Source organism: Danio rerio, chromosome 11 (genome assembly GCF_049306965.1).
Source record: "Danio rerio strain Tuebingen ecotype United States chromosome 11, GRCz12tu, whole genome shotgun sequence".
In the NCBI taxonomy this organism is placed as follows: Eukaryota; Metazoa; Chordata; class Actinopteri; order Cypriniformes; family Danionidae; genus Danio; species Danio rerio.
This window is the reverse complement of record NC_133186.1, coordinates 47,662,501-47,674,426: the sequence shown is the minus strand read 5'-3', so window position 1 is coordinate 47,674,426 and position 11,926 is coordinate 47,662,501. Positions and strand designations below refer to the sequence as shown.

Below are 11,926 nucleotides of genomic sequence, written 5' to 3'. Positions count from 1 at the left end.
CTGACTGACCGAGGCAGCCAATCGCGCGCACGCTGAGGTAGTGACGCAATGTGCGCGCGCCCTGAGAAGAGCTGCTGATGAAGTTGATCTGCTAATGAAGATTGTTGGTTCATGAGGCGCTGTTTTCTGCTCGGAGATGCAGCGCTGGGTCGACATGAGTCCTCGGCAGTGGCAGGAGTTCATCAACCAGGAGGTGTGCGTGTCTGCCCGCGATCAGCACTCCTTCACCGGCCGCGTGTTCACCGTGGATCCCGTCTCCGCCAGGTCAATATGCAGATTAGCATTAATAATTCATAAGAAACACACATCATATCACATCAAACACTGAGTGATTCAACATGGTACTGATAACACACACACTCAAATGTCAGTTATTATGCACAAACAGACGCAGCAACACATCTGTTACAGAGGTTATGCATATTAATTCATGTTTATATTAGCTCAGGCTCTGTGAATAATGATCATTATAATGCTATCACTTACTAATCAGGCTTCGTTATTTACATCAATTAGCTAATGGTCGTTTTCATGCGTTAAAGGGCAAATATTATGCAGAAATGGCTTTAATAAGGCGTGTAAACCCAGCTGTGTGTGAATATCTCCAGCCCTGAGTGAGAAGCAGCCGTCTGTGCGTTAGCCATTAGAGCAGGGTGTCAAACTCATTTTAGCTCAGGAACACATAAAGGAAAATCTCTTCTCAAGGAAGGGTGTCACGATCCTCCAAATCCTCGATTACATTTTCGATTCTAAAGTCACGGTTCAATTCGATTTAAAAAAGAAAAATGAAACAAAAACAAATCATGCAGTAACTGAATAAAGATAAGTTACAGACATAATTACCAGCTGTCAATCACTTTTTCTGCGGGACTCGTGATTAGGCAGTGATCTGTGTCATTATAATGGCGTCGGTAAAAAAGACACAACCAACAGGAACCAACCGACAGTATCTGAGGTGTGCGCTAAAATTACCAAGTACAAGTGTGAAAGTGAAAGATTGAAGCAGTGTACTGACCCGCTGACTGCCTGGACCTGCTGTCTCGAGCGCATGACAGTGTTTGTGCGTCTGTAAGTGAATGTGTGTGTGTGTGTGTGTGTGTGTGTGTGTGTGTGTGGTAGTGAGGAAGGAGGGCTGCTCAGAAATGCAAAACGCCAGTGTGGATGTGGATCATTATCGTTATAAAATGCCATTTAAAATCTAAGACCTATTAGTGTAAACAGGGCCTGAGTGTGTATTTTTCGCGAGCGTATTTGCATCGGGGGCGGGGTGGAGGATCGCGATGACGGCATTGTCTAGTATCAACTCAATGCTAATATGTACATCGCAGAGCTTGCAAACTGGGTTTATTTTGTCGACAACACAAACGTTTATCAACATAACTCACTGGAAATCCAGAATACTTCCACACCGGTGACTTCATTGAAAGAGGAGAGGGTTACAGTTCTGTCGACGGGTCTCCTGCGTCTGCACTTCAACAAGCGTGATTTTTTCCGCTTGGCAAGTCGAACTGATGTGACATGGGGGCGTGGCAGCATCGACGATTACATTTTTTGATTCTATAATCGAAACTGAGCATGAATTTTGATCGATTTCAATTTAAAATCGAAATCATGACACCCTTAAGCCTGGATTATACTTCTGCGTCAAGTGACAGGCGTAACCCACAGCACATGCAACGCGCGTAGCTGTGCATTATACTGCTGCTGCTGTCTCTGTTGGTCTGCATTACACTTCTGAAACACTAGTGGGCAGTGAGGTGTAAATCTTCCTCTGTGTCGAGTTTCTTCTCTGCTGTTTTGCTTTTGAACACTTCCTGAATGTACAAGTGGCTCAAACTCGCTCATTTTGAGGTAGGAACCGGCGGACGTGCAGCAACTTTAACTATGAGGTAAACAAAACAAAACTTTCCATCCGGAGCTCCTTCACGTGACTCCACACTTGTAAACAATCGCTGCATTGGGCTCACGCGGCTCTCGGTCCCGCCCAGACTTATCAGCGCTACCAAGCCGACCAATCACAGAGCTTACGCTACGGACTGGTGAAATCATGGTATATACAACATAAAAACAACAACTTCAGATAGTTTTTTTGTGTTTGTATTAATATGATCAACATGAAACTGAAGCCTGAGCACAACATGCTCTCATGGCAAGTCGTAACTTGTTGATTTAGTGGCTAATTCATATAAATACGGTCTCATTCCTACAGTTTAGTATGATTTGCTTATCCAGCAATGGTGTTTGGGTTTAGGGGTGTGGTCTGGTGCCACGCCTCCTTTTTTATATTGTACATTTTCGTACAACTGATTTAGCCACTAAACTGACTTCATGTGAAAATGGTTCCGTTTCCTTGAACACTTCAGTGTGGTATGACAGGGCATAGATGTGCTGTTTCTCTTCGAGAATTGTCGCACTGACACTGATCCGCGGGCCACATGTGTGACACCCCTGCATTACGCCTCATTCACACGGGGCGTCAGCGTCAACGCTTTCCGTTCACTTTGAATGGGTGGCGTCAGGCGTTGCCGAAATGCATTGTGGATCCGTCGGCAGCGCTTCAGAGGTGTTGCTCGCTGCAGAAGTTGGGACTAGCTCAAATTTTCAAGTGCAATGCGTCAGCCAATCAGATCACTGTATGCAAATACACCAGCTAGACAGTGGCCTATTGCTGACTGAATTTCATTGGCTGACGCTGCTATGACGATCGATTCAGACACGCCTTCAGTCAAGCATTGACGCTGAAGCCCCGTGTGAATGGGCCGTTAGTGCTTGAGCTGCTGAAGATGATGCCGTTTAGTTTTCTGATTGTGTATATAGATTAGTAAACAAATGAAAATTAAAATTAATTGAAATATTATAATTAAACATTTAAACGTTATAGAGATATTTTAGTGCAGGGGTCACAATCTCGCTCCTGGAGGTCCGGTGTCCTGCAGGGTTTAGCTCCAGCTTGCCTCAACACACCTGCCTGGGTGTTTCAAGTATCTCTAGTAAGAGCTTGATCAGCTGTTCAGGTGTGTTTGATTAGGGTTGGAGGAACATGTTTGGTGATCTCTGATTTAAAGCATCATTGCATATCATTTCTGCATATATTTATAGTATGTGTGCATGACAGGTGCACTAAAGCAGTGTGTGTAGCTGGTGTGGGTCAGCAGGTGGCGCTGTGTGTAACTGATGTTGTTGTGTTGTGTTCAGTGTGGTGCTGGTGAGTTTGGACGAGGCCGAGCGTCCGGCGGTGACTCTGGTGTTGGGTCATGCGGTCTCAGACGTGCAGGTGCTCAGCGCAGGATCAGAGCAGACGCTCAGCCGCATGCGCAGCGTGTTCCTGCAGACACACACACCGACACACACTCTGAGCGCAGACGAGCTGCAGCGCCGCAGGGAGAGCGTCCGCCGCTGGCTGCAGGACAACAGAATCCCGGTGCAGGAGGACGGGGAGCTGCTGCGGGTGGCCCACGCTCTCACCATCAGCGCCCCCTACAGGCCCGGAGACTGCAGCTGCGCTAACCAGATCATACTGGCCCGAGTGCAGAGCCTGCTGGAGAACAACCCTGAGACCAGCGGAGACGCGCTGACCACTGAGAGCACACAGGACTCGGGTTAGGAACGCTTTAGATTAAAGGGTCAGTTCACACAACAATTACAGATCTGTCAGCACTTACTCACTTTTCACCTGTTGAACACTTGGGAAGATATCTTGAAGAATGTTTGAAACAGCTGACCATTCACCACAATGTTTTTTACCTACTATGGAAGTCAATGGTTACCGGTTTCCAGCATTCTTCAAAATATCTCCTTGTGTGCTCAACGTAAGAAACTCAAATGTTAAGTTTAAATAAGTAGTTTGAACAAGCAGAAATCATTCTTGACTGTGCTGAACACAAAAGAAGATACTTTGAAGAATGCTGAACACCACTGACTACCATAATAGGAAAAACAAACACTATAGTCAATGGTTACCGGTTTTCAACATTCTTCAAAATATCTCCTTTTGTGTTTAACAGAAGAAACTCAAAAGTGCTCTGGAAAAAAGATTGATTGTATTCACTACATGTTTTTAAGATCAGCGCTTGCAGACTATTCATGCAGACTGCATTTAAACAAATGAAGTTGAACATCACTACACTTACCTTCTGTTAAATTCAGCCTGCTTAAATAGTTTGTAACCACTGATCTTGAAAACATAGTGAATACAATCAATCTTTTTTCTTGTGCACTTTTGAGTTTCTTCTGTTGAACACAAAAGGAGATACTTTGAAGAATGCTGGAAACCGGTAACCATTGACTTCCATAATAGATGAAAAACTGATCTTAAAAACATGTAGTAAATGCAATCAATCTTTTTTTCAGACTGCAGAACACAAAAGGAGATACTTTGAAGAATGTTGGAAACTGGTAACCGTGGACTATAGTGTTTGTTTATCCTATTATGGTAGTCAGTGGTGTTCAGCATTCTTCAAAGTATCTTCTTGTTCTCAGCAGTCAAAAATGACTTCAGCTGCTTGTTCAAACTTATTTAAAATGAGCTGAATCAACACAACTCTGGGTTTTTTTCATCTGAAATCTCCTCAAGTCATCTCGTTTTTCCTCAAAGTAAGATCTGAGAGCTGAATGCATGTGTTTACATTCAAAAATAAAGTGCGGTGAGGAACTTTGATGACGGTATTTGTTTGAATGATGACAGTGTTTCCCTCTGTGGGTGAACTGTCCCTTTAAATGTGACGTTGTGTAAATTACATTCACATGTCTGACGACTCTCTGATCTGTTGATTTGTCGTCTTATATATATATTTGCTCTTTTTGTACGTTCTATTAAAGGTTTCCAGATAAACGTGTGTGAATTCCTGCTCAAAACTAAAATCATCCAGAAAGAGGAAAACTGTAAATGTGAGGTGTTTTCCTGACATCATCATCAGCTGGCAGTGTAAACTCATTCATTCATTTTCCTTCAGCTTAGTCTCTATTCACCAGGAGTCGCCACAGCGGAATGAACCACCAACTATTCCAGCATAAGTTTTAAACAGTGGATGCCCTTCCAGCTGCAACTCAGTACTGGGAAACACCCATACACACTCATTCACACACACACTCATACTCTACAGCCAGTGTAGTTGATCAGTTCCCCTATAGCGCATGTGTTTGGACTGTTGGGGAAACCGGAGCACCCAGAGGAAACCCACACCAACACGAGGAGAACATGCAAACTCCACACAGAAACACCAACTGAGCCAAAGATCAAATCAGGGAGCTTCTTGCTGTGAGGCCACAGTGCCACCTACCATCATCATCAGTGTTATTAACCGCTGTGTAAAACATATGCTGGTTAGTTGGTGGTTCATTCCGCTGTGGCGTCCCCTGATGAATAAAGCGACTGAGCTGAAGGAGAGTGAATGTCGGTGGTGTAGAGGCAGGCGGTCTCTGCGCTGGTGTTCAGTGGTAGAAACACTTTAATTCCCTTGTTTGAAGGCGGTGATGGTTTTTTCTGCACATGCTCATTAGCAAAACAGAAATGACTGAGGAGACGGCACATACAGGAGATCATCAGTGTGTGTGTGTGTGTGTGAGGGTACCGTACACTTCTGATTCTCCTAGAGTCTCAGACAGAAGTAGGGCTGGTCTGTCCATCAGCGTGTGCAGTCTCAGTCCAAAGCAAGGAGTGAAATCAGACCAACATCAGAATAATGTTCTGTTTACGGCACAATAACACACAGACATGAGGAGTCTCGGCCTCTCAGAACCGCAGGGTTCTGCATTTACACGCTGCACCTCACTGCTGTAGTTATTGATCTTACCGTAGTTTTACTGCAGCGATCTCAGATCTGTGAAGAGCAAAACTGCAATAAAAGCTGTGTTACTCAGAGTCTGTGTCGTGTGTCTAGTCCAAATATCTACAAACTCTGAAATCAAGAAGTGTTTTCTGGACAATATGACATGTAGTGCTGCTGTCAGACATGATGAGGCAAACTGAGGGAGTTTGTCATTCAAACAAGCAGAATAATCTTATTCAAAGTCAATACTGGAGCATTCTGCTTCACTCACTGCAGATTATTTAGCTTGATTTAATTAAACTCACTCAGTTTTGACTCGTTATTTAAAAAAAAACTTTATATTTATATTAGAACTAGAAAATGCTTCTTGATTTGAGAGTTTTCAGAAATGTGGACTAGTAGAAAATCATGTTTTCAGTGTAGTTTAACAGATTTAAAATGGCAAGACGAGGTCAGGATTGGAGTTTGACAATTGTGAGAAATAAACCTGCAAGTCTGTAACACTGCAACTCCAGCTAGAAGCTTCTTCCCCCAAACACTCCCTCACCTCCAAACACACGTCTGTCCTGCAGATCCAGCTCAACATTCACTCTCCTTCAGCTTAGTTCATTTATTAATCAGGGGTCACCACAGCGGAATGAACCGCCAACTATTCTAGCATATGTATTACACAGCAGATGCCCTTCCAGCTGCAACCCAGTACTGGGAAACACTCATACACTAGTGTAGTTGGTCAGTTCCCCTATAGCGCATGTGTTTGGACTGTGGGGGAAACCGGAGCACCCGGAGGAAACCCACACCAACACGGGGAGAACATGCAAACTCCACACAGAAACACCAACTGACCCAGCCGAGACTCAAACCAGAGACCTTCTTGCTGTGTGGCCACAGTACTGAGCCACCATGCCGCCTTTCAGCTCAATATTTACAAGTTAAATCCACGAGAAACACAGCTGAACAGAACACCGTCAGAACTGAGTCTCACTGCACAAATTACAACTGCAGTCCTGAAAAAGTCCAAACTCAGAGATTATTGATCTTATCGGTCATTATTACTGATAAAACTGTTCGTTTATAATCTTATAATAGTGACTGGATGAGTTCAAACAACCGATCATCTGTCCATGTAGACACACTTACTTTAAAACTCCCATTTTAATGCAAACCCTTCCCTCTTTCCCTCCCCCGACACGCCCACCTAAACACAGCTGGACACGCCCACCTAAACACAGCTGGACACACCCACTGTCCTGACTTTACTCCAGGCATGTCCACACTCAGTCCTACTTCCAACCCCATCCAGACACACCTGGGCTAATCACGCTCTGATTTAGCTTTCTAGACACATCCCTGCAGGTGTGATGAGGCAAGCTGGAGCTGAACTCTGCAGCGGCCCTCCAGGACTGAGTTTGGACACTCAAGCTAGAGGTGTGGAAACACCCTGCTGAGACAGACGGGGGCTCGTGGCCCTTCAAAACAATTCAATATATTAACTACATAAATATTCACATTAACTCAACTCAACAGTTCAAATTGAACAGAAATACTGCACATTCTGTAAGTAAAATCAACTGTTAAGGAATTGCCTTTTACAGTGTGTGCGTATGGCAGGAGAGTCCAAACTCAGTCCTGGAGGGCCGCTGCAGAGTTCAGCTCCAGCTTGCCTCATCACACCTGCAGGGATGTGTCTAGAAAGCTAAATCAGAGCGTGATTAGCCCAGGTGTGTCTGGATGGGGTTGGAAGTAAACTTTGCAGCACACCGGCCCTCCAGGACTGAGTGTGGACATGCCTGGTGTATGTACAGTGTTCAGTTTGACTCCTCTCTGGTGATGTTGCTGCTGTTTTCCTCCATTATAATCAGTTATTGACTGTAAACTCGTGATGATCCTGCATTCTGCAGTGCTGCTGGTTTCCCTGTTGGATTAACAGGTGAAGTGTGTGTGATTTGTACTGCTGATCATCAGTTGCAGCTTATATAGAGCTGTATGAAGTGTAGTGTGTGTAAGTGTGAGACCTCTGCACATTACATTGACATGACTGAGAAACTCTGAATGCCCCCCTCAGCTGTCAGAACACAGTAAGTACACACACACACACACACACACACTAATCTGCTGTTTTACTCCACTGAAGTCCAGATAAGAGACAGAAGCTCTTCAGCACAGGCTGATCTAAATGCTGCACACTGATGATCATTATTGAACATGACACACACTTCACCTCTCCATCCAACAGAGAGACCAGATCAACAATGCAGGATCATCTGCTGTCACGACTGTACAGTCAGTAAATGTGTTTATAATGGAGGAAAACAGCAGCACCATCACCAAAGAGTCAAACTGAACCGTACACCAGGGTTAATATGGCAAGACAGCTCATAATCCAGAGGAAAAGGAGAAACGAGGAGTGAACTGAGTCTCAGAGCAGAGAGCATGCAGAAGAACACAGCAGCGTCTGAGCCTGACATTAATAATCATACCAGCGATACTTTCACACAGTGCTACTTTATGATCCTGCAGCTGGAGTTACAATCTCAGTGTGTGTTTCTCTAGAAGATGCACGTGTGTGTGTGTGTGTGTGTGTGTCCTCCTGTCTGCAGCTCAACATTTACAACCTCACACTGCAGAACAGAAGTCCTGAACAATCCGACATCAGAGTCAGAGGAGTCCCGCCAGTCCTGCAGCTCTGACTTCATTATTCTGAAAACTGATCTGCATTTTTCCTCACAAATCTGAGAAATAAAACGGCTCACACACTGCAGAGCAAGCGCTTCTCACACTCAGAGTCTGCCGTGTTTTCAGTCGGAGAATCTACAGACTCTTCAATCATGAAGCATTTCTGGACCCACACCAATTCATGTCTTGAATAGGGAGTTTCTCCACTTCAGCTCATTTACCTCAATATATTATTCCAAAAACAAGTTTGTCTGACAAGCTTGCTTCAAAAAAACTCCTTCAATACTGACGTCTTATTTCTGAAAATCGAACATTTACTAGCCTCAAAAAAAGATTGATTTACAGGGTCAGTTCACCCCAACATCAACACATTTCCTCTTGATTTACACTCCCTCGAGTGTCCAAACCTTCAAGAGTTCCTTTCCTCTGTTGAACACTGAAGAAGATATTTTGAAGAAGGTTGGAAACCGGTAACCATTGACTTCCATTGTAGGACAAAACAAATCATATGAAAGTCAATGGTTACCGGTTTACAGCATTCTACTAAATATCTTCTTTAGTGTTTAACAGAAGAAACTTTACTAAATGAGGAGGAAATGAAGACTTGATTGATGATTAAAGCTGTGTGAACTGATGGGTGAACTGTGTCTTTAAGAAGGTTTAGATATTCACACTAGAAACAAGATCAAACTCCAAACACAAAAGCAGAGTGCACACACGCACGCACACACACACACACACACACACACACACACACACACACACACACACACACACACGCACGCACGCACGCACGCACGCACGCACGCATGCACACACACACGCACGCACACACACACACACACACACACACACACACACACGCGCACACACACACACACACACACACACACACACACACACACGCACGCACGCACACACACATACTGTCTTACTCAGAGTTTGTGTCTCAATTCAAGTCCAAATATCTAAAACTCCTCACATCCGGAGCATTTCTAGATGAGCTCTGGATATAGTGTATTTTCAGACATAATGAGGCCAAATGAAGAGAGTTTGTGTAAAATAATCTGATTTCAGAGAAAACACACACATTACCCAGATTATTCAGCTTCCCTAATGTCCCCTGAACACCGGCCCGTCTGAAGATGCTTCAGGATTAAACAGACTCCAGATTTAGACCAGAAACAAGCTGGAAATAAGAGACACGCGCCTCTGCAGTGCATTATTTACAGTGTGTGTGTGTGTGTGTGTGTGTGTGCTGCTGTTCTGGATGTGTCAGTGATGTCAGACAGCTACAGATGAGGACAGACAGAAGAGTCTGAACACACTCCTGCTCGCAGTGAGCGCACGTGTGGAGTCTGTGAGTGTGTGTGTGTGTGTGTGTGTGTGTGTGTTCATGTGGGGTTGGCGTTCTCCAGCAGCAGTGGCGGCGGCGGACCCTCGCGGTGCACTGACTCCCTCTTGTATGTTTTTGGGGGCAGTTTGGGGATGTGTGCGGGCGGGCCGGCGGTGCTGAGGCGCGGGGGGACGGGCGGCCCCAGTGGGGGCTCCGGCGGCGGCTCCGGGTGTTTCCGCGGCCCCAGCGGTGACGGTGAGGGCGTCTGTGGTGGGAAGAAGGCCTGCAGCTCGGGGGCGCGGCGGCCCGGCGGCGGCGGCTGCAGGTGTAACGGCGAGCTGCAGAACACGTCCGGGGTCCGCACCGGCTCCCGCGGCGGCAGCAGAGGTGGGCTCTCCGGAGGATCCGTCAGCGAGTATCGAGGAGAATACACCTTACTGCTGGTCGGCTGACGAGGGGGAATCGCAGGAGGACTGTCCAGGTGTGTTGACATCATCTGCACACACACACAGGTTTGTTTTGGTGAGTTGTGGGGACTCTACATTGGTTTCCATTGTTTGTGCTGAAAACATCTGAGGCCCAATCGAGACTCAAAATCAACCCAGAGTGATTAAAAACGACCCAACAGACAGCAGCAGGCTTAATACAGACCAAGGAGATATTCGCTGAGACTGAAACACACCTTGGAGGGCGAGGACTCGGCGGGGGCAGACTCGGGCCGGCGGCGCGGCGGGACAGGAGGAGGAACTGGAGGATCATCATTCCTCAGAAAACCCATCATAGAGGACACTGAAGAGGATCCTGCACACACACACGCGCACACACTGGTGAACAGCACATCACTGCAGCACACACACACACACCCACTGAGGATGCTGGGAAACATGTCACATGATGACCTGAGCATGCACAAACACACCTGCACTGAAAATACAGCATCAGTACTGTGATCAACACCATGAGCCCACTGAACCATCACACACACGCACGCAACGCACGCACGCACACAATTACAAACACACTAACATACACACTCCTTTATACACACACACACACAAATACAATTACAAACACGCACACTCCTTTACACACACACATTTACAAACACACTAACATACACATTCCTTTACACACACACACACACAATAACACATTTCTTTATATACACACACACACACACACACGGATGGAGGGCGGTCAGACGTGACGAGCTCGTATACTAACGTGGGCCGTGCGGCAGAGCCACCGGAGCGAACACACACTCGCTGTCTGTCAGGAGAAACACAAGATAAGGTGACGAACGCGCACTACTCTCACTAACACACACACACACACACATGCACGCACACACACACCCACACACACACACACACACACACACACACTGCAGTGTAGATTCTCCAGCACTACACACGAGCTGTCAGAGCCAATGGAGTGAGCTTGCTTAGGGGCGGGGCTAGCCGATCAACTGACCAATGGCAGGCGAGGGCTCATTTAAATAATTCAGTGCAGCAATAATAAACACTGGAACACATCTGCACACAACTGCTGCACACACACACACACACACACACACACACACAGTCAACACACTGCTATCAGGAGTGATAGTGTGTGTCTGTGTGTGTGTGTGTGTAATCTGTGTGCAGTGTATATCTGAGTGTGTAGTGTGTGTGAATGTGTGTATTTATGTGTGTGTAGCATATGCAAGTGTGTGTATGTGTGTGTGTTTGTGAGAGAGCTTGTACTGGGTCAGGGTAGGTGTGGAGATTGTGTGTGTGTGTGTGTGTTGTTACTGGAGTGGAACGGGCTGGAGGGCTGCTGTGGAGTGTGTGTGTGTGTGTGTGTGTGTGTGTGTTCGTACTGGAGTGGAACGGGCTGGAGGGCTGCTGTTGAGAGTGTGTGTGTGTGTGTGAGTGTGTGTGTGTGTGTGTGTGTGTGTTCGTACTGGAGTGGAACGGGCTGGAGGGCTGCTGTGGAGTGTGTGTGTGTGTGTGTGTGTGTTCGTACTGGAGTGGAACGGGCTGGAGGGCTGCTGTGGAGAGTGTGTGTGTGTGTGTGTGTGTGTGTTCGTACTGGAGTGGAACGGGCTGGAGGGCTGCTGTGGAGTGTGTGTGTGTGTGTGTGTGTGTGTGTGTGTGTGTGT

At 46.2% G+C, this 11,926-nt stretch overlaps 2 protein-coding genes across 6 annotated transcripts in view; one reads left to right on the top strand and one right to left on the bottom strand.

The window, feature by feature from the left end:
* Positions 1–45: 45 nt before the first annotated feature.
* Positions 46–4,831, top strand: gemin6 (gem (nuclear organelle) associated protein 6). The gene is made up of 2 exons (XM_003199543.6): positions 46–264; positions 3,196–4,831. Exons 1-2 carry the CDS (start codon positions 137–139, stop codon positions 3,602–3,604), a joined length of 537 nt encoding a protein of 178 aa, XP_003199591.4. The 5' UTR covers positions 46–136; the 3' UTR covers positions 3,605–4,831.
* A 3,423-nt stretch (positions 4,832–8,254) lies between these two features.
* The window catches only part of sos1 (son of sevenless homolog 1 (Drosophila)), a 46,262-nt gene continuing 42,590 nt past the window's right edge, over positions 8,255–11,926 (bottom strand). For 2 of the 5 annotated variants that reach the window (XM_073915899.1, XM_073915901.1), the window contains 3 exons: positions 11,005–11,049; positions 10,463–10,581; positions 8,255–10,276 (listed from right to left, as the gene is read on the bottom strand). In XM_073915899.1, the coding sequence (XP_073772000.1) occupies positions 9,839–10,276; positions 10,463–10,581; positions 11,005–11,049 (602 nt within the window). In that variant the 3' untranslated portion in view covers positions 8,255–9,838. 5 annotated transcript variants of the gene reach the window in all.

What these genes read in the sequence shown, in the direction of transcription:
- gemin6 (XM_003199543.6), top strand. Translation starts at nt 137, where the DNA reads ATGCAGCGCTGGGTCGACATGAGTCCTCGGCAGTGGCAGGAGTTCATC. An exon ending in GTGGATCCCGTCTCCGCCAG is followed by an intron (nt 265 to 3,195) that starts GTCAATATGCAG and finishes TGTTGTGTTCAG; the next exon opens with TGTGGTGCTGGTGAGTTTGG.